Below are 23448 nucleotides of genomic sequence, written 5' to 3'. Positions count from 1 at the left end.
TTTGCTTCCGCTAGTGGTTTTACCTTCTGTTGTTTTTCTTTTGAAACCTTGTAAAACTCTGATGATTTGTTTTTCTGGTCCAACTAAATGGTTAAGTTGTTCCACTTGGTGGACTTATTGTATTCTCTGAAACCACTCACCTTCGTGTGAGTTTGCTAACTCGATCCTGTTCACGTGGTTAATCGGATGAAATCCGACGGGACTTCGTGTTAACTTGGCTTAGGCATGGGTGTCGCATGTTAGGCGACTTAACCCTGTTTAATCAAGTCAATCCGAAGTGGATCCGCCACAATTTGGAGAGAGAAAAGAGACTACTCTATCCTTGCTTATTTGTGAGGTGGCTTGTCTTGTAAATAAGGGGGGTGTTTGGTTTCCATGGACTAAAACCTTTTGGACTAAAATTTGCACTTTTTAGTCCCTAAACATCCAAACAGGTGGACTAAAATTTGGACTAAAGGCTTTAGTCCTCTAGTTCACAAAACTAGACTAAATTGGACTAAAGTGTCTTGGGGACACCCCTACCCCTCATTACTCCCCGCCGCATCCTCCCACCCACCCGGCGCTGCCCTCCCGCCCGGCTCCCTCCCGCCGCCTCCCCCCACCAGCCTCCCTCCTGTCCGCCGCCATTGCCGCCCGCCCGCCTCCCTCCCTCACACCGCAGCCCTCCCTCCCCCAGTTGCAGTGGCCAGTAATCACATCACTGGCCCTTGGGGACCAAACAGCAGCGATGAGGAAGGGTGCCATGGTTGGCGCCACCCTGGGTCCTGAGCGGCGGCCCTCCTCGTATCCACGCCTCCCCGGGGCCACCCCTCTCCCTGGTCCATCGCGTCACCCTTGGGCGAGCACCGGTGCTACGGCGGCGGGTAGGTTGTGGTTGGGGACGGGGTCTGCGGCGTGTCCCGGTGGCGGTGGTGGCAGGGGCTGGGAACTGTGCTCTACTGTGAATCTATGATCTGCTGACTGCTCTGCTTTGCTCTTCTTGCTGAGTCTAGCGCTAGCAGGAGCTAGAAATGCTAAAACAGGGGAAAAAGGGTACCATGGGTAGGGAAGAAGGGTAAATGGGTCTTTGTTCAACAACATTTATGGAACCAAACAGAGGTGGGACTAAAGTTTAGTCCATGGACTAAAGGAATCAAACAGGGCTAAGCTTATTGGCCTTGCTCTTATATTGTTAGGCCAGTTTTGACGTGTGTTCCAAGCGGGTGCTTCGAGGAGAGAGAAGACAAATAGACAATTGCACCGGTGCCAAACGATTAGAGCAGTGGTGTTAAGCTAGAAATCCATAGCACCTGTTGCTCAAGTTAGGACCCATATGCTAAGGTTAAAAAATATTTACTTCATCACATGAAGACCACTCAGGAGCTCAACTGATGTCCATAGAATTAATTAGGCTGCCACATAAGAAAAAAATCTGATGTGGCAAGAGCATTAAAGAGGAGAGAGAAGGAAAAACGAAGCATGGAGGATCAGCTCTTTCTATGAATGTGGAGCTTTTATTGTTCTATCTTTTCCTTGCAGCTGATCGGGTTAGGCTAATCCTAGTGGGAGTTTCATAGAGGTTTCATGCACATTAAATACGGTGACACATCAGCATATGTGATGACATGGCATGGTAGTTATGAAGTGAGAGAGGGAAGGAGTTTCATCAGGATGAAACTATGTATACATTGTTTCCAAGACTATAAAACCTACTGAAACTTTCATTAGGGGCTATAGAGTTTCATTTCATCTAACCATAGCCAATCACATGCCTCACAATTAAATGTTATGGGCATCCTATGAAATCGTGAAATGAAACTGTGCACTGGGACTCCCTGTTTCATTCATGAGAATACACCTCATGGGATGATGTGGCATCCTTGGAAATAGTGCAATGAAACCTAGCACTGGGACTAGCCTTAGTAGTCATGCCATTTGGTTGTTGTGCTCTGGCGTTGTTAATTGCTAGATCAACTGCTAACAAAATTAGTACATAAAGTTTACGTTGTAATGAGTTTGAGCATATTTTTCTATGCATTCCAAATGGACGGTCATCTGCATTGCAATTCCATATTAGACATAGTCCTGTTTACGTGTATACCGTGTATTGTTGTCAACATGTATATTGTGTAGTGATGGCTACACAATAAATTTGCCATACCCGATCCATGTTCATGCATAAAACACCACGGGAAACAGAGAAGATGCCAGGGGCACTCGGCGAAGGCCTAAAAACACTCGGCAAAGAGTTTGTTGAGTGTAACACTCGGCATCTGACACTCGGCAAAGATTTTAACGGCAAACAGAACTTTGCCAAGTGTCAAATGTCGGGCACTCGGCAAACGACTCTGCCGAGTGTCAGTCGACACTCGGTAAAAAAAAACATCGGCGAAGACAGAGTAACGGCGCGGCACGGTGACAGGGGCTTTGCCGAGTGCTTCATACAAAAGAACTCAGTAAAGGCCAGCAAATTTGCTGAGTGCCGCGTTCAAACACTCGGCGAACTCCAGCAAGTTTGCCGAGTGCCACGTCAAAACACTCGGCAAAGTCTAGCAAGTTTGCCGAGTGCCGCCTGGACACACTCGGCAAAGTGTCGCGTACAGACCTGGTTTTATTGCCTCTTTGCCGAGTGTATAAGCTGAAACACTCGGCAAAACTATGACACTTGGCGAAACAGTAACAGAAAATGACAGAAATAGCCGCTTTGCCGAGTGTATAAACCAAAACCCTCGGCAAAGGGGCCCTTTGCCGAGTGTAACACTCGGCAAAGTGGCAAAACCCCCCGTTTTTACTACTTTCTTACGTATAAAGGACCCCTCTCAAACAAAAATCATAGGCATGTATATTACATCACAGGCATATAATAAGCATCACAGACATATATTTTAGGTCACATGCACACAAATCACTAAGTACATGTTCTAGTTTCAACAAACCACAATTCCACAAGTATATGTTCGAGATTAAACAAGTAGTTCACAAACAATGCACAAGTCAGTGAGGTGGCGTCCCTGCGAACCGCTACGACAAATCTGGGTCTTGAGCTTGGGAATTGGAAGCCATCGATTGATTCTGCACATAAAAGAAGACGTGTGAGACAAGATTGATATCATTTGAGCTAAATAAGTCATCTTTGAGCTAACTAAGTCATTTGAGGTAACTAAGTCATGTTTGAGCTAACTAAGTCAAGTATTGAAACTAAAGTTCAAGTGACTCACAGGAGTATGTGTGGGTGGCTGAGGTGGAGGGAATATAATCGGTGGCTATGGTAGTGCTGTACCCATACTCGTAGCAGTAGCAATATTTTGCATGTATTGAAACATTTGTTCCATCCTCAACCGATTTTCTTCGTCCATCCTCTGCTGCTCAGCCTCCATCCTCTGCCAAACCATCTGCTCCACCCTCACCTCCATCTCCTGTTGTTGCTTCTCCACTTGGGCCTTCAATTTTTCATCGCAATATTACAATGCAAAGGTAAAGTACGTAACAACTAACGAACGATGAATGAAATAGAAAGAACGTGAAGAGCCTCCATCTAAAACTGTGCAGTGGTTGGCCGTAGGCGTATCGCTGGGCTCGAGTCCGTGCTCCTTGCTCAGATTGGAAGAGAGTAGGAGTAGAGGCCGTGTCGATTACGCTATCGCCAATCCAATACCGGCCATGCGTCTTCCCTCCACCCACCCTCATCACCACTTCTCCATCTAGATCCTGGGTGCTCGGATCGTAATCTAGCCCATGAATCTCCCTTGCCATCGCTGTGTAGGAGGTGATGCGGCTGTGGATGCTAGGATTGTTGTATGCCTCGGGTGGGTCATCCAGGTTCACATCGATGTTGGCCGTTGCCTTGCCCTTTTTGGACAGAATCCATCCCTTGAACTGGGAGCAAGGCTGGCCATCATGTGAGGACGACTGCGGCAAAAATACAAAATCATTAGAAATTTTGCTGAATTGAGTGTTAGACAAAAGAAATGAATTCGCGTATCCATTTTTCCCTATACTCATCAAGGCTCAAGCTGCCCTGATGGTGTGATGCACCTCGCATCATCAAACACTGACGGCAACCAAGGTGGTTCTCCAACCACCCGGGCTCCACCCACACATCCACTATCCTTTCCTAGCACTGCATGTGCGCCCGGCACCACCACGCAAGCACCTACATCATCAAGTGTGACATGTGAAAAAAGAAATTAAGCCTCATTATTGTCAGATAAAGTAAGTATCAACGTTCTATATTTACCATCATGAATTGGTCCTTGGTCAGGTTCATTGTCCTTGCCTCATCTTTTTTGACCTTCATATTTCTGTGTTGAGCGTAGAATTCGATGATGGCCTGGATGCGCGACTCGTAGTGCATATCCTTCACAAGCTTCTTGGCGACCTCATCACAGACAGCGTTCGCCCGGGTTTCGAAACCCTCCTGGCATCTGTAGAAGTCTTGCATATATATATATATATATATATAGAGAGAGAGAGAGAGAGGTGTATATAGTTGTTATTTCAAGATTGTACAATACAGGTGATGTATTGAGCAATACTTACCCACAGCTTGCCCTTTACCCGCAACGCCTTGTTTGGGAATGACCTATTTTCACGGTCAGCAAAGTCATCGGCAGTGATGTAGTGGTCCCACGTGTAGGCCGGCTCCACCCGTCCACCGCGCTCGACCAAGCCAAGGAAGTGTATCCTGCACAACAGGCCAAGGATGTCGTTGACCTTGCGGTTGTGATCACCCCCACTGAGCTTAATCCAACTCCTGCACAAGTGATCAATTATTAGTTTACATTATAATTTTCAACACATCAAACGAAAAATTATTGAGAACATCTAAAGTCACGTACCGCTTCCCACTGGGTTGAATCAGCAGGTGTCTATGGAAAGGTATTGGTCGAGTTGGGAGGGACGACGGACCTCGCAACCAGATCTGGGTCTGCGAACCCCCTGCCTCCCCCTCCTCCCCCTCCTGCTCCTCCTTCTCCTGCTCCTCCTGCTCCTCTTCCTCGTCACCAGAGCCGTGCGTGGAAGGTATCTCCTCCTCAGATGGCGACTCTATTTCAGGCGATGGGTGCCTCGGCCCTTTACCCTTCCCTCGACCCCTGCCTCGAGTCTGGACCTCTTCCTTAACCTCTGCCCCACCCCTGCCTCAACCCCTGCGTCCACCCTTCCCTCGACCTCTTCCTGAAGAAAACCCTGAAGAAGACCCTAAAGCTTTACCTGTAACTTTTTGATACAAAGCCGCGACCTTCCTCATACCGCCCACCATTGCTCAATCACCTGCAATTAAAAGGAGTAAATCAATCAGCATAATATAAACAAAACATATTTAGAAACATATGCAAAATAAACTAAACATTTTTGAAACAATAACATGGTATGACAAATAAAAAATTGTGCATGTATTAGAAGTAATCATCATGATCGGGATTAGCTGGATCATAAGTCTCACCATCACTATCACATGTGCCGATATAATCATGCCCGTGCTCCGAAGGAGGAATGTCGTCATCACTATCATAGCCTAACTGTAATCGCTGAAGTAAAATCTAAGTCCTTCGCATTTTGAACCTCGTCTCCAGCATCCTCGTCAGCAACCCTTTCATTATCTACTTCCATTCCAATCCCTTCGGTTAACTCTATCACAAAACTCCCTTCGAGCCCATCTTCTTGGAAGAACTCTCCGTCATACGTGTTGAGGTCTATGTTGTAATCTTCATTATTTGATACAGGTAATTTACTATGTGGTGATACGTTGTACACAACATCCCAACCCTTAAGACGGTCCTCAGTTTGACACGGGTATGACAGGTAATAAACTTGCATGGCCTATTGAGCCACAATATACACATCATCTCCTGGTAAGACAGATGATTGTCGGATTTCGACTAGCCCAAGATTAGGGGTCCATCTCACAACTGATATATCAAACCAATGACATTTGAATATGACTGGCTTAAAAGGTTTGCAACCATGAAACTTGAGTTCGTATATTTCTTCAATTATTCCGTAGTACTAAACACCATCCAAGCCTAACGTGAAAACTCTAGTATTTGTGGTTCTCCGATTGGGCCGACTTTGCTCGTGTCTTGTTGTGTGAAAGCGATATCCATTCACGTCATAATCGGTAAACAACCTGACCCTATAGTCACAACCATCAGCAACATGTCTCAACTCGACACTCATAGACGCATCAGTTTGGCCCTGCAAGTTCAAGCAGGGTCATTCGTTATATTATTCGCATGTACGAGCAAATTGTAATATCATACTAAGTACGAGCTAAAATGGATTGTACCTTCTGTTTGAACCAAAAAATAAAATCGGGTCTTCCATTTCCCGCACCCTCTCTGAGAAGAGTATCAGTTTGTTGCGGGGTAGGTTGCCTTGATTTACGCCAAAATTGACGATGAAATTCCCTAAACCAACGAGAAAAACATGAACAGTTGCACACAGAATAGTGACTACTTGAGAATAATGTTGTTGAGAACTTACAGCATATACGGCTCCACTTCGGATAGATTGCTCAACACGTACAACATGATAATGCGCCACTCTTCATGTTTCAAGGTCTTGGGGGTCGCACCACTTGCACTTCCGAGTTGCCCTCGAAAAATGCTAAGGCTCGATTCATTTTCGCCAACATTGTAACGCGGGGGTGGATTGTGCACGCTAGGAAGGTTGTTAGCATAATATTTTGTTGTGAAGTTTGAGACCTCCTCCAAAATATATGCCTCTGCAATGGATGTTTCAATTTTGCATTTATTTTTACATTTAGTTCGCAGAACCTTTTGATATCTCTCAATTGAATAGCACCAACGGCCCTGCACAGGCCCCTCCCCATTCTTGCTTCATACGGGAGGTGAAGAATCATATGCTGCATCGGATTGAAGAATCCGGGTGGAAAGATTTTCTCCAACTTACAGAGTAGCACAGGCGCCGTTCTTTCCATTTCTGCAACCATTGTATGAGATAACCCTTTGGCACAAAGCTGGCGGAAGAAATTGCTCAACTCCGCTAGCACCTGCCAGACATGCTCAGGTACATATCCTCGAACCATCACCGGAAATAGGCGCTCAAGCCACATGTGGTAATCATGACTCTTCATGTCATTGATTCGCATAGTAGTTAAGTTCACTCCCCTCTTCAAATTCACTGCATACCCATCAGGGAACATTAATGTTTGGAACCATTCTAGTACCTCCCTCCTCTGAGCTCTCGTCAGAACGAAATCAGCCTTAGGCTTCCTCCACGACTTGCCGGATCTAGGAGGCGCCATGTCTAACTTTCTTCTGTTGCATATCCTTGCTTTATCTACTCTAGCCTTAACATTATCTTTTGTCTTGTCAGGAATGTCCATAATTGTCCAAAAAATTGCCTCGGCGATATTCTTTTTAGTGTGCATTACATCTATGTTATGCGGAAGAAGAAGGTCATGAAAATAGGGGAGATTCCACAAGCATGACTTCTGAGTCCAAGCATGTTGCTCGCCATATCCCACAAAACCACCTTCATTGTTATTAACCTCGAGAGCGTCTAACTGAGCATGAATCGCGGCTCTATCATCATCTGCGGTGTGAGATATTCAACTATGACATCTCTCGTAAAGTTTTTAATGTCTTGTCTGAATGGATGGTCAGGAGGGAGGAATTGTCCATGTTTGCGAATGAAGAATATTTGCCACCCTTCGTCAACCAAATGAACTTCAGAGAAGCCTTGCAAACTGGGCATGGGAACCTCCCGTGAATACACCACCCGTAGAAAATCTCATATGCCAGCAAGTCATGCAGGGAGTACTGGTACCAAACATGCATCTTAAAGTTTGTCTTTGTAGCTCGGTCGTAAGTCCATACCCCTTCCTCCCAAGCACGGACCAAATCATCAATCAGAGGCTCCATGTACACACTTATATTATTCCCCGGGTGCTCTGGAATTATCAACGATAAAAATATATTCTGTCGTTGAAAAAGGACTCCAGGGGGAGATTCAGGGGGATAACGAATATGGGCCAACAGGTATACGTGGCAGCCGCCATTCCATATGGATTGAACCCATCAGTTGCTAGTGTAACACGTACATTACAAGCCTCTAGATATTTCTCACGATAAATCACATCAAATTTTGTCCAGGCTCCACCATCGGATGGGTTTACCAGCTTCTCAGGATTGTATCGACGTCCATTTTTGTGTCATGTCATCTATTTCGCGGATTCCTCTATCATGTAAAGCCGTTGGATCCTTGGTATGAAAGGAAGGTACCGTAGGATCTTCACGGGGATTGCGAGCTACCTCTTCTGACCATCACCAGAGTCTACTCCAGAAACCTAGACGACTCGCACTTCACACAGTACTTAGCTTCTGCATACTCTTTCTGAAATAAGATGCATCCCTTTGGGCAAGCATGTATCTACTCGTATGGCATCTTAAGCGTACGAAGGATTTTATGTGCCTCATACATGCTCTTTGGCAACATGTGATCATCCGGGAGCAGGCTGCCAAAAACAGTCAGCATAACATCGAAGGCGTCTCGACTCAAGCTAAACTGGGACTTCACGGCCATTAGGCGTGCAATGGCATCCAGTTGAGAAACCTTGGTATGATTGTGCAGGGGTTGTTGTGCCACAGACAACATGTTGTAATATGCCTTTGCGGTAGCCTCTGGCTCCTCCTCCCTACGTGTCTCATCGAACTGTGCTTCATCATAGTCATTTAACATGTCTCCCATCCCGGCATCATCATCATATTCCTCGATGCGTTGTTTTAACACTTCGTCTCTCCCACGATTGGCTTCACCATGGTACATCCACCTGGTGTAGTATGACGTAAATCCGTTCTTCACAAGATGTTTGCCCATTTCTAGCTTGGTTTTTCGACGCATGTTTGCACATCTACTGCACGGACACCAAGTGACACTAGCTCCTTTGACCCTAGCAAACGCCCATTCCAAGAATGCACGGTCTTTTCAATCCATTCATCGGTCAATGAATCCTGACTAGAGCGGCCCGTGTACATCCACTCACGGTCATCCATCCTCTAGCATAACAGCGAGTAATATAAAAAAATCACGTTGTACCTACATGTTCCTATACTGTCTAATAGGTAAAGATAGGTCCTAATCCCACCCGAGGATGTGTAGGTGTGGTTAGTTTCCATAGCCTACTCTGATCCAAGACAGAATTTCGGCAGCACCTCCTCGCTGTTCTCCAAATACACATCCAGGATCGGAGATTGTGTATCCGGAGAACAATAGGAAGGTGCTGCCAAAACTCTGTCACGGATCGGAGTAGAGCATGGAAACTAACTGCACCTACACATCCTCGGGCTGTCCAAAAAATGTGGACAATTCAAACCAGATACTGTTGGGGTGAAATATTAACGACCTCCTAATGCCCATTAAAGCAACAAATCATGAAGGCCCAGGCCCACCTATGGTAACAAAGACTGCCGTCGGCCCAACATGGGAGGGGAGCGCCCCGCTCCGCCTCACCCGACCTAGTGCCCCGGGGTCGGACGCTCCTGACCCCTTGATGGCCAGACTCCGCCTCGCCCAACCCGCGATCCCAGGGTCGGGAGCGCCCAACCCCTCGCCGCAAGACTCCGCCTCACCCGACCCAGGGCGTAGGGGGTCGGACTCATCCGGGCCCACAAGACAAGTATCCACCTCGGGCGCACACTGGAAGGTAAGAGTGCAAATCTCGTGGGCCCCCTACCGATCTCGCCATAAATGTGTCGCGGCTCTGGCATGCAGAAAGGCGCCCGCGCCCCCGACGTGACCCACCACAAGTACCCGAGCACAACTACACAGCACAGGCTACAGTGGCCGCAGCTCTCCCTGATTCGCTACAGGGCACTCATGACCTGCGCCGCCTGGCACAGGAACAAGCCCCGACCGTTCTCGCGCCCCGCGCATCCGGCGATGGGGACGCGACGTCCGTGTCCCGCGGGCCATCAGCAAGATAACAGGATCAGCCATCTCCCCCCGACGTGCACATCACCATGACCGAACACCATCATCATGTTTAGCGGCAACGGTCACTGGGGAGATCGTCGACAGGATCCGGGGGCAGCCACCCTCCCTCGGTGGACGCGCTGATAGGACCTGAGGGCCGGAGCAGGAGGCGGCGACCCTGGGACTTGATGCTTCTCCTTGTATTTTACTTTGCTTAGCTTATCTCTTTTACTTCTCCTCACACCCGATCTCACCTGTAACCCCGATGTCCTCCTTGTACTATAAAAGGAGAACCAGGGGCCTGAGATAGGGGGACTCTCAAGCCAACAGAACACACACATTCACCATTAGAGCATTAGTGCACACCCAAGAGACTTGGGACCGGTTCCCTCTCTCGCCCGTTTGTAGCCCCTACTACAGACCCCGCGTGGGCAACACGAACAGCTCCTCATACTGGACGTAGAGCTTTCCCTTGCCTGAACCAGTCTAAACCCTGTATCTCCCATGCCACCATTTGAAGCTTTACGTGCATAAAAGAAATTTACTAGTCTAAGTCTTGATCTGCTAATCTTGACAACGACAGATACGGTTATAGATATGCAAATATTTGCATATTTGCAACCGTATCTCTTTCGAACGGGAGACACCTAACTAGGTTACGTGACGACCGACAACCACATCCTCATTTCTGAAAAAAAAATCCTACCACCTCGCTAGACATCCTACCACCTCTCTATTTTCTAATTTTCTAATTTCATGCCTCTAATCTCTGAAAAAAAATCCTACCACATCCTACCACCTCTCTATTCTTTTCAACATTTTCTAATTTCTAATATCAATCACCTACTGTAATTTTTTCTAATTTCAACATTTTCCTACCTTGGAGGCCGCCGGCCGCGAGCAGGGAGGGGCGGGAACCAGCAGAGGGCGGGCGCTGGCCGTGGGTCGGGACAGTGGAGCAGGGGCGGCCGGGGAGGCCGCCGGCCGCGAGCAGGGGAGGGGTTGCCGGGCCGGGGCAGGAACCGGTAGGGGACGGGCGCCGGCCACAGGCCAGGGTAGTAGAGCAGGGGCGGCCGGGGAGCCGGCCGGGGAGGCCGCCGGTCGCAGGCAGGGGAGGGGCGGCCGGGCCGGGGCACGAATTGGCAGGGGGTGGGCACCGGCCGCGGGCCGGCACAGCGGAGCAGGGGCGACTGGGGAGCCGGGCGGGAGCTGGCCGAGGAGGCCGCCGGCCGCGGGCAGGGGAGGGGCGGCCGGGCCGGCGCTGGTGGCGGGCCGCAGGGGCAGCCAGGCGGGCGGTCGCAGGGAGCAGGGCGGCGGCCGAGGGGAGCCGGGGGCAGGCCGCTGGAGGCGCGGGCGGCGGGTACAGGGCAGGGCGATGGCCGGTGCTGCAGCAGCGGGTACGGGGTAGGGCGGCGGCGAGTGAAGGGAGCCGGAGGTGTGCAAACTGCTCTGAGGGAGTGAGGTGAGTGCTCTGAGGGAGTGAGGTGAGTGTGCAGTGCGCTGTGGATAGGATTCAGAGTTTGCCGAGTGCCCGGATCAAGTACACTCAGCAAACACTTTTTTTATATATTTTTTTAACCAATTCAAAACTATATATGCGCTGTTGTGGGCCCATACACTAAGTTTGCCGAGTGTAGTCTTCGAAACACTCGGCAAACCGTAAAACACCCAGCACAGTTCTTTCATATTTCATGTACAAATACCTTCCCTTACGTGCTTTACTAAATTTTTTTCGATGTACTTCGAAAAATATGGTCAAATTCACTTAACAATACATATTTGATTTATCTAGGAATATTGTTCCATTATTTTAGGCAGTTATAGTTCAAATTTAATTTATCTCAATTTAAATTCTATAATTGAAGTTAATACATTAAAATTATCAAAAGGATACGAAAAATTCGCAAAATTTGAAAGGAACCAATCTATGTTGTCCATTGCCTATACAAAAAGTTTTGAAGTCCAACTCTAATCCGACCATTACTTTGACTCCAAATCTTAACAGATCATTCTGAACTTCTAGACTCTTCTCTCGAGATGCTCCGGTTTGTAAGAGTCGTACGTGACAAAAGGTGTGAAATCTTCTCAATTTTTTTTCCAAAGTCTGCATGTATGACATCATGAGATCTCGACAAATCTCGTGATTTTCAGAGTTCGTTTGTTTTTTCTAGAATTTAAAAACCATTGGACCACACGTTCGTGGTCGTATTTTCTGACTAAGATGTTTGAAATTTCTTTTCATTTTCTAGGTAAGGTCCCAGAGTGGACTCAGTAACATGAATAGGATTTTTCCACTGAACTTATTCCATTATTTCAAACACTTGCAGTTCAAATTTGCCCGTAACCGAAAAAAATCCTATTTGTGCTATAAATTTATTAAATATAGCAAACTGATCCACAAATATACCAAATTTGAACATGTAGTATCACATGTTGTGTGTGGAGAGTGGAAAAAGTTTGGAGAGCAGGGAAGAAAAAAATATTATTTTGGCGAGTGTCTACAGAAAACACTCGGCAAACATAAACTTTGCCGAATGCCTTAGTTCCAACACTCGGCAAAGTACAAACGTCCGGCACGCGGCTACCGCACGCGCTAGACACGTGTCAGAGATTTGCCGAGTGCGGCTTACTGACACCCGGCAACACTGTACTTTGCCGAGTGCCAAGGGACGGACACTCGGCAAACCTATAATTTGCCGAGTGCCGCTAACAGGCACTCAACAAACTGCAAACGTCCGGCACGCTTTGTAACAGCTGTCGCGCGTGGTCACGTGTTAGAGATTTGCCGAGTGTGTTCTGTTTGCCGAGTGTTGTTGTCATTTTTGCCGAGTGTTTCATTCATGACACTCGGCAAACAAGTCGTTTGCCGAGTGTATTTTGAATGCCGAGTGTATATATGGATACACTCGGCAAACATGTCCTTTGCCGAGTGCCCGATAGATTGCACTTGGCAAAGATAAAAAACACTCGGCATTTTCACGGTTTCCGGTAGTGAAGGTAATTAATCTTTTTCTTCATGGAAACTAGACACTATGCATTGGGGAGGTAGTGTCTACATGTACATTTATTTCTCTCTCCTCTAGACATCACCTATAAACATCATGGGTTGGGACTGCCCTTGTAGTTTCCAGTTCAGGTCATCTCCAAACTACAGGTGTAACATCGTGGGTTGGGACTGCCCTTGTAGTTTCTAGTTCAGGTGGTCTCCAAACTACAGGTGTTTCATAATTTCTTTGTTCCAAGCGACATGAAGACCGACAAACTGCCGGAGACGAAGACCGTTTCGGACGTTTCTTTCTGTATAAATAGGGTTGTACTATGCTGTTATATTGTTATAATTGAAATACTCAAATACAGTTCCATTAGGTAGAGGCTTGACAAACGTGATCAAGCCTAACTATGTATGCTTCTCTGTTTCAAATCAACAATGAAAAGAAAAGGAAAGAGCTGTGGGCCCGGCCCAACACCGATCGCTACAAGAGCAGACCACCGACCGACCCGGCCGTCTTCGTCTTCCCATCGCCTTCGTCAACTTGTCTTCCAAGCCGCGCCGGCCTTGGTCGATTCCCCCCTCGCGCGCCGGCGGATACGACGGCCTACTCGCCGATCGACACACGATGAGCTACGGCACCGTCGACCACCACCGGAACCCATGCCCTGACCGCATCCTGGAAGATGTCGGCATAGGCTTCGGGATGGGCGCGCTAGGCGGCTCCGCGTACCACTTCGTCAGGGGCCTCTACAACTCCCCCGGCGGCCACCGCCTCGCGGGCGGCGCCACGGCCATCCGCATGAATGCCCCGCGCGTGGGGGGAAGCTTCGCCGTCTGGGGCGGCCTCTTCAACACCTTCGACTGCGCCATGGTCTGCGCGCGCGGGAAGGAGGACCCGTGGAACTCCATCGCCGCCGGCGCCTGCACGGGAGGCCTGCTCGCGCTGCGCCGGGGCCTCCGAGCCTCCGCGAGGTCCGCGGCAGGCGGCGCCGCGTTGCTCGCGCTCATCGAGGGCGCCGGCATCATGTTGAACCGCCCGTTGGCCCTTCAGCCGCCGCAGCCTGAGTACTTGCCGCCGCCGGAAATCCCTGTTGATGGCCTGACGCCGGTCGCGGATCAGGAGCTCCCGGGCCCTGCTGGGTTCTTTGGCGGTCTGTTTGGGAGGAAGCAGCACGACCACAAGGTTGCTGTCAAGTCGGAGCTGCTGGAGTTAGATTTACCCAGCGATGCCGTTCCCTCCTTCGAGTAAGAGTGCAAAAAGGTAAGATTTTAGATCGTCTATTTTCGTCATATAAACTGCTGCCTGAGATTTGGTGGTTTCTGTTTTCTCGATCAATCGGTATCATTAGGATCAATGTGTGGCAGTCCTACGCTAAGACCAGCGGATCGATACAGCATAGTTTGTTCCGTATATGAACTTCTCTACTGTGTGTAAGAAATCACTCTTTAAAGAGTTGTCAAATGATAAGCACCTCAATCTGGAATAATCTTACCGGAAAAGACGAAACTGGTGTGCACATACCCTAAACTACTTCTGGATGCAGCCATCCAAACATAGCTTTTGTTGTTCATAAGAATGAATGAATTATGAAAAATCTAGGCTGGAAAATGATACATACATGATAATAATGCATTTTATTAATCAAGCTACAGCGCGTATATGGTCATGTACTGGAAGCTGTCTGAAGGATCAGTACGTATACTACACTTCTACTAATTGTTATGCTTCGGTCAGAGATAATATTTGTACATTCTGTTTGGGTGTTTTTCAGTTTGTCATTAGAGTTCTGATCTTTTAATTGGATCCACAAATGATGCATTCCTGACATGCCTGCTATAATGTGGTTTCGAAATTCCTCTCCCATTGGTGTGCATGCTATTTTGTCCTGTGAACTATGGGGGCGTTTGGCAACTCCCTCATAAACTTTAGTACCTGTCACATCGAATGTTTGGATACTAATTAGGAGTATTAAATATAGTCTAATTACAAAACTAATTACACAGATGGAGTCTAATTCGCGAGACGAATCTATTAAGCCTAATTAGTCCATGATTTGACAATGTGGTGCTACAGTAACCATTTGCTAATGATGGATTAATTAGGCTTAATAGATTCGTCTCGCGAATTAGTATAGGGGTTCTGCAGTTAGTTTTATAATTAACTCATGTTTAGTCCTCCTAATTAGCGTCCGAACATCCGATGTGACCTCTCCTAAAATTTAGAACCTCGCATCCAAACACCCCCTATATATATATATATATATATATGCTTCTGATTGCTAACTTGGTGTTCATATATGGTTACAAAGTATTCAATCATGTACGCCATTAAAGATCTGATTGCTAACTTTATGTGTGAGTAAACCAATGCAAGCTGCAATGTGCAATAATGGTTGCTTAATTTCAGGGGTGATACTCTGAAAGAAGACTTGCATCCTTTTGTTGTGCGCATACATCCTTCACCTCTTAATATCTGATTGTCCTTTTGCGTGTGATGACCTGATATCCTTTTTTTTCTTGTTGTGTAGGTCAGATCGTTCAGTGCTTGCGAGGGGCACCATCAGAAGCATGAAATGACTTGTTATGACAGTAGTCTGTAGAATAAGATCAAGTTTATGCTGAGTTCCGAGACACATTTTTGTCTGAGCAATTAACTAAAGGTTTCGACCCCGGGTCTCTATTTAACTGCAACTTGATGTGTTTTTATTACAAATATAGTTATGTGAAAGTGGTTCAATTCTAAAGCAGGCACTGCTACAAAACAGTTTCAGGGCATGTTGAAACGGTATTTGCAGGTGGGTGCATTACCTACTCCTGCTTTTCGCAGCTAAAAATAGCAGTTTGTAGGAGAGGGTAGCCATCCGCCCCCTCTAAACAATTTTCAGGGACGGGTGAGGGAGTGATCTGCCTCCGAAAATCCCATTTGCAAGGGTGGGTGACAGCATGACCCGCCTTGCAAATACGACCCGCCCTTTAGTAACCGGTAAAAAACAAGAAAGAGAGAGAGAAAAGAAAAAAGAACAAAAAGAGAAATCGCAGCCAGGTCGAGCCGGACGATCGCAACGTTACGCGTCTGCCGCCCCGGCTGCGGCTGGGGTCGAGCCGGATGGCCGCACCGTCCCTACCGCTGAGCTCGCGCTAGCCATCCTCGCCGCTCGGGCTGGAGCTACCCGCGACGTTGGGGCCGCGCCGGTCAGCCTTGCCGCCATCGTACAGGGCTATAGGGCACTGAACCTGAGGTCGCCCTTTCAAGAGGTGTGAATCCGCGCTGGCACAGATCAAGGGCAAAGCCAGAAACTCACTTTTTTCATTGCGTGTGGGGGTGGGGGAGGGGGGATAACTGTGACAATTTTTTTCAAAATTTGATTGAATTCAAATTTTTTATGGAAAACTACAAGGAATAGGGAGGCCTGGCCCTTGCCCGCCCACCTCCCTCCGCAACTAGAAAATGATACATACATGATAATAATGCATTTTATTAATCAAGCTACAGCGCGTATATGGTCATGTACTGGAAGCTGTCTGAAGGATCAGTACGTATACTACACTTCTACTAATTGTTATGCTTCGGTCAGAGATAATATTTGTACATTCTGTTTGGGTGTTTTTCAGTTTGTCATTAGAGTTCTGATCTTTTAATTGGATCCACAAATGATGCATTCCTGACATGCCTGCTATAATGTGGTTTCGAAATTCCTCTCCCATTGGTGTGCATGCTATTTTGTCCTGTGAACTATGGGGGCGTTTGGCAACTCCCTCATAAACTTTAGTACCTGTCACATCGAATGTTTGGATACTAATTAGGAGTATTAAATATAGTCTAATTACAAAACTAATTACACAGATGGAGTCTAATTCGCGAGACGAATCTATTAAGCCTAATTAGTCCATGATTTGACAATGTGGTGCTACAGTAACCATTTGCTAATGATGGATTAATTAGGCTTAATAGATTCGTCTCGCGAATTAGTATAGGGGTTCTGCAGTTAGTTTTATAATTAACTCATGTTTAGTCCTCCTAATTAGCGTCCGAACATCCGATGTGACCTCTCCTAAAGTTTAGAACCTCGCATCCAAACACCCCCTATATATATATATATATATATGCTTCTGATTGCTAACTTGGTGTTCATATATGGTTACAAAGTATTCAATCATGTACGCCATTAAAGATCTGATTGCTAACTTTATGTGTGAGTAAACCAATGCAAGCTGCACTGTGCAATAATGGTTGCTTAATTTCAGGGGTGATACTCTGAAAGAAGACTTGCATCCTTTTGTTGTGCGCATACATCCTTCACCTCTTAATATCTGATTGTCCTTTTGCGTGTGATGACCTGATATCCTTTGTTTTCTTGTTGTGTAGGTCAGATCGTTCAGTGCTTGCGAGGGGCACCATCAGAAGCATGAAATGACTTGTTATGACAGTAGTCTGTAGAATAAGATCAAGTTTATGCTGAGTTCCGAGACACATTTTTGTCTGAGCAATTAACTAAAGGTTTCGACCCCGGGTCTCTATTTAACTGCAACTTGATGTGTTTTTATTACAAATATAGTTATGTGAAAGTGGTTCAATTCTAAAGCAGGCACTGCTACAAAACAGTTTCAGGGCATGTTGAAACGGTATTTGCAGGTGGGTGCATTACCTACTCCTGCTTTTCGCAGCTAAAAATAGCAGTTTGTAGGAGAGGGTAGCCATCCGCACCCTCTAAACAATTTTCAGGGACGGGTGAGGGAGTGATCTGCCTCCGAAAATCCCATTTGCAAGGGTGGGTGACAGCATGACCCGCCTTGCAAATACGACCCGCCCTTTAGTAACCGGTAAAAAACAAGAAAGAGAGAGAGAAAAGAAAAAAGAACAAAAAGAGAAATCGCAGCCAGGTCGAGCCGGACGATCGCAACGTTACGCGTCTGCCGCCCTGGCTGCGGCTGGGGTCGAGCCGGATGGCCGCACCGTCCCTACCGCTGAGCTCGCGCTAGCCATCCTCGCCGCACGGGCTGGAGCTACCCGCGACGTTGGGGCCGCGCCGGTCGGCCTTGCCGCCATCGTACAGGGCTATAGGGCACCGAACCTGAGGTCGCCCTTTCAAGAGGTGTGAATCCGCGCTGGCACAGATCAAGGGCAAAGCCAGAAACTCACTTTTTTCATTGCGTGTGGGGGTGGGGGAGGGGGGATAACTGTGACAATTTTTTTCAAAATTTGATTGAATTCAAATTTTTTATGGAAAACTACAAGGAATAGGGAGGCCTGGCCCTTGCCCGCCCACCTCCCTCCGCAACTAGAAAATGATACATACATGATAATAATGCATTTTATTAATCAAGCTACAGCGCGTATATGGTCATGTACTGGAAGCTGTCTGAAGGATCAGTACGTATACTACACTTCTACTAATTGTTATGCTTCGGTCAGAGATAATATTTGTACATTCTGTTTGGGTGTTTTTCAGTTTGTCATTAGAGTTCTGATCTTTTAATTGGATCCACAAATGATGCATTCCTGACATGCCTGCTATAATGTGGTTTCGAAATTCCTCTCCCATTGGTGTGCATGCTATTTTGTCCTGTGAACTATGGGGGCGTTTGGCAACTCCCTCATAAACTTTAGTACCTGTCACATCGAATGTTTGGATACTAATTAGGAGTATTAAATATAGTCTAATTACAAAACTAATTACACAGATGGAGTCTAATTCGCGAGACGAATCTATTAAGCCTAATTAGTCCATGATTTGACAATGTGGTGCTACAGTAACCATTTGCTAATGATGGATTAATTAGGCTTAATAGATTCGTCTCGCGAATTAGTATAGGGGTTCTGCAGTTAGTTTTATAATTAACTCATGTTTAGTCCTCCTAATTAGCGTCCGAACATCCGATGTGACCTCTCCTAAAGTTTAGAACCTCGCATCCAAACACCCCCTATATATATATATATATATATATGCTTCTGATTGCTAACTTGGTGTTCATATATGGTTACAAAGTATTCAATCATGTACGCCATTAAAGATCTGATTGCTAACTTTATGTGTGAGTAAACCAATGCAAGCTGCAATGTGCAATAATGGTTGCTTAATTTCAGGGGTGATACTCTGAAAGAAGACTTGCATCCTTTTGTTGTGCGCATACATCCTTCACCTCTTAATATCTGATTGTCCTTTTGCGTGTGATGACCTGATATCCTTTGTTTTCTTGTTGTGTAGGTCAGATCGTTCAGTGCTTGCGAGGGGCACCATCAGAAGCATGAAATGACTTGTTATGACAGTAGTCTGTAGAATAAGATCAAGTTTATGCTGAGTTCCGAGACACATTTTTGTCTGAGCAATTAACTAAAGGTTTCGACCCCGGGTCTCTATTTAACTGCAACTTGATGTGTTTTTATTACAAATATAGTTATGTGAAAGTGGTTCAATTCTAAAGCAGGCACTGCTACAAAACAGTTTCAGGGCATGTTGAAACGGTATTTGCAGGTGGGTGCATTACCTACTCCTGCTTTTCGCAGCTAAAAATTTGCTGTTTGTAGGAGAGGGTAGCCATCCGCACCCTCTAAACAATTTTCAGGGACGGGTGAGGGAGTGATCTGCCTCCGAAAATCCCATTTGCAAGGGTGGGTGACAGCATGACCCGCCTTGCAAATACGACCCGCCCTTTAGTAACCGGTAAAAAACAAGAAAGAGAGAGAGAAAAGAAAAAAGAACAAAAAGAGAAATCGCAGCCAGGTCGAGCCGGACGATCGCAACGTTACGCGTCTGCCGCCCCGGCTGCGGCTGGGGTCGAGCCGGATGGCCGCACCGTCCCTACCGCTGAGCTCGCGCTAGCCATCCTCGCCGCTCGGGCTGGAGCTACCCGCGACGTTGGGGCCGCGCCGGTCGGCCGTGCCGCCATCGTACAGGGCTATAGGGCACCGAACCTGAGGTCGCCCTTTCAAGAGGTGTGAATCCGCGCTGGCACAGATCAAGGGCAAAGCCAGAAACTCACTTTTTTCATTGCGTGTGGGGGTGGGGGAGGGGGGATAACTGTGACAATTTTTTTCAAAATTTGATTGAATTCAAAATTTTTATGGAAAACTACAAGGAATAGGGAGGCCTGGCCCTTGCCCGCCCACCTCCCTCCGCAACTAGTGCAGATGATGGGCGAAAAACTTATGCAACCTCATCCTCGTGGCGTCCTACACGTATAACTACCGGCTAGTTTGGTGGAGCTTCCACCGGCTCCGGCTCCTCTACTGGCGCGCTACTATAGCAATCAGAGGAGCCAGAGTCGGAGGAGCCACAAAAACTGCCCCACCGGCTCCTCCTTGATATGTGAGAGGGAGGAAGAAGAGAGAGAGAAATGGATCTTGTGAACAGTAAAACGAAGGAGGAGTCGGATCCATTTGAAGCCGCACCAAACTGACCCTACGTACACGCATACCTGCGACAAGAAAGAACGCACGTCCGCGTGACCTCTGGAGCCGGCACGAAGCCGATAGATGTGCTCAAGGATGCCGTCCAGTAGGGAACCTTTGCTGCAGCTTGCCACAGGCGCGTTCTTGCCTCCTTTAAGCTAGAGGCATTCCGTCGAACAGGTGCTAGGCTCAACGTTGCAGGGACAAGATATCTTCAAACAATACGAGTGGTGAAGTGAAAGAAGGAAGCGTCACCACCCCGGTTGGCCGCATTACCTCTTCGCGGGTGGCTCCAGCCTTGTACACAAACTACACAAGGAGGCGAGTTCCAAAAGGGGGAAAAGACATCACAAGTATCTCTGTCTTGAAGATATTATTGTCTCACAAAAGTCACGGACCTCGGGTTCAGCTGGGTCCTCTAGCAGTCTGGCTAGTGGCTACGAAGTTATATATTTTAGAGTTTGTATGCTTCCAAATATTTTCAATTTAGGAGGTATTTAGCAGCACTTCATTCAAAAAAACAGCTCCACTCCACTAACTCTACAAAACTCCCTGCCAAACACGTCCAACTCCACCGACTTTAGCTCTAGAAAAAATGTGGAGTTAGGGGCTACATCCACGTTTTTTGGAGTACCTCAAGGGGTGCTCCAAAAACACTCGTTTTAGATCTTCTCGTGGAGTTGTGGGTTATTTACCACCGTTGCTACTCATTACACAATTCGCGAAACAAAAGAATCGCTCACCTCCTCCCATCACCCCCTCCCTCCGGTCCCCTGCAGCGCCATGGCCGGCCCGTGCCGCCCCCGCCCGCCGGCGCCACGCTGGCCGCACCGCCTAAGCCAGCCGTGGCATCGCCACCCCCGTCCGTCGCCACGCCACCCCTGCTCGCATCAGCCGCACGACCGTTCCCCTGCCTCCGGCCGTCGCGCAACCCAATGATGCGCCTGCCGCTACCAACTCGGGCCGCACTGGCCAAGCCGCAGTCGCGCTGGCCGTTCCTCCGGTGGTCGTCGAGGAGGGAGCGCGAGGATAGGACAGTGCGGAGTCCGACAGCGCGGGGCATGGGTCGCGCGAACCAGAGGCAGTCGAGATGGCCGATGAGGTGCGGGCGCGCGGTGAGGAGGAGCGCGTCAGTATTGACATGGGGCAGCTGGACGTAGGTGGAGTGGAGGCCGTCGGAAAGGTTGAGGAGGAAGCCGTTGGAGGGGACAAGGAGGGAGTCGGAGGTGGAGGAGGTGAGGGCCGGGACAACGGCGGTGACCTGGAGCACCGGGCTCCCCGGTGCTCACTGGTGATGCGCTCGTCGGTGTACATGGACTGCAGGAGCTTGAGCAGAACACCTGGTGCGAGTGTCGCCATGGCTCTCTGCTCCTGGAACTTGGACCTGGAGTTGGGGAGGTGGAAGAATCGAATGGAAGGGATTTTGAGGTGGCGAGATTTGGGAGCATAGTGGCCTGCCTATGTGCCTGAGCAAGAGAGGTCGTCGCGCCTGCCTGCGTCGATTTTTTTGCCTCCAACTTTGTTGGTGTTTGAGTTGTGATTCGTTCTCATCTTTATTTTCGATTGATGATTGATGAGCAAGATTGTTCTACATTTTGCAGGATAATTTCTCATAATACATGTAGCACTGTCTAAAATTGAGAAGAGAAGAGAGAGGAAGAGGAAGAGGAGAGGACAAAATAGAAGAGTATGACATGTGGACCCATTCGCAAAGGACAAAATAGACTATTCCTAGCAAGTCCTTACGTTTCTGGAGCTGGAGCACTGCAATTAGCCAAACAGGTACCACAACTCCATGTTTTCTTGAAGTTGGTGAAGTGGAGCTACTAAAAGATGAAGTTGGTGGAGTGGAGCTGTTTTTTTAGAGCGGAGTGCTACGAAACACCTCCTAGAATGTACTCATGAAACATGTATTTATTGGACTTCCAGTAGAAAACGGTAAATTATAACTTTTGGAGTCAAATTATAACTTTTAGAGTCGTATGCTTCAAAATAAGTCCAATTTACAATGTAATAATAAAACATGCCTTTATTGAAATTTTGGTAGGAAAAAAAAGTAAATATGTAATTCATGAAATACCCATTTATTTTGAAATTTCTGTACTAGAAGAAGTGGTGGGTTGATTTTCTATTATGGTTGGCTGGCTGTTGGGCACCGTCGTACAAGCATGCAGCGCCAATGCCACACCAGCCTTTATGACGCGTCATGCAGCTCCAGCCATGGCAACACCGCTGCTTCCTAATAAGGTAACATAGGTCTGGAGACGGATAGCCACCTGTCATCCATTGTATACAAGTATTTTGTGCCAAGAAATGTCTAGTAGAATTTATTGGATGTCATACCCTATGGTCATTGAAATTTTTTATTAAAATTTTTGGATTAATTAAAATATTTTCAGATTGAGGAACGTAGCACTGCTATTTCACAAAATCTTTTAGTTTTTCGTGGAGCTACATTTTGTAACTCTTTTAATAACCTTTCGGTTTTATCCCCCACATGATGCACAGCTTCCAAATCTTAGTCAAAACTAAAATAGTTGCCTTGACAATAAAATTTGCAAACAAATTTTATAGAAGAGAGCTATAAGCATATGGATAATTAGTATAAACATAGATTTGGGCTCCTATAATTTATGATTCCCCAAACAAATCACACATCTTGCACCTATCAATATTCAGCCCGCCATAATATGGAGTGCCACGGTAGGACGTTTGGATATCACTGGAAATTTGAGCTAAACCCTTTATCTAAATCCACCAGCAAAATCTCAATCTGATTTTTTAGTTCACTTCAGAATCTGTGAGCTAAACGGAGAATGTTTAATACCTTTGATTTTATTTTGAAAAGCTTTATTACCTTTGAATTGCTGGAAAAGGGATTACTAGAGCTAGGTGAGCAACTCCAAGAGTACCCCAAAAAGTTCTTCCTCAAAACTATATATTGAGGATTCTCGTAAAAAAATTTCCTCCAAAAACATATCAATCCATAGCAGATCGCTAATAAATTGCCTCTAATATTTCAAAATAGGCTACGTCATCGTATTGGGCCCATCAGAAGGGACGCGCGGGCGTGCAGGAATCAGGATTAGGGGAGGAATACCAACGCTAAAATATACGCAGTGGCACGTTGTTTTTTAGCGTCGTTAAAAAA

The 23448-nt window shown here is 47.1% G+C and overlaps 1 protein-coding gene across 1 annotated transcript; it reads left to right on the top strand.

Annotated features, from left to right (window-relative positions):
* Nucleotides 1-13419: 13419 nt before the first annotated feature.
* Nucleotides 13420-15651, top strand: LOC117840541 (mitochondrial import inner membrane translocase subunit TIM17-1). Its single transcript, XM_034721055.2, has 2 exons — nt 13420-14168; nt 15436-15651. The coding sequence occupies exon 1, from the start codon at nt 13533-13535 to the stop codon at nt 14154-14156; it is 624 nt and encodes a 207-aa protein (XP_034576946.1). The 5' UTR covers nt 13420-13532; the 3' UTR covers nt 14157-14168; nt 15436-15651.
* Nucleotides 15652-23448: the final 7797 nt, after the last annotated feature.

The sequence above is a fragment of the Setaria viridis genome, chromosome 9 (assembly GCF_005286985.2).
Source record: "Setaria viridis chromosome 9, Setaria_viridis_v4.0, whole genome shotgun sequence".
In the NCBI taxonomy this organism is placed as follows: Eukaryota; Viridiplantae; Streptophyta; class Magnoliopsida; order Poales; family Poaceae; genus Setaria; species Setaria viridis.
Note: the sequence above shows the minus strand (reverse complement) of the source record. Positions and strands in the feature narration are given on the sequence as shown.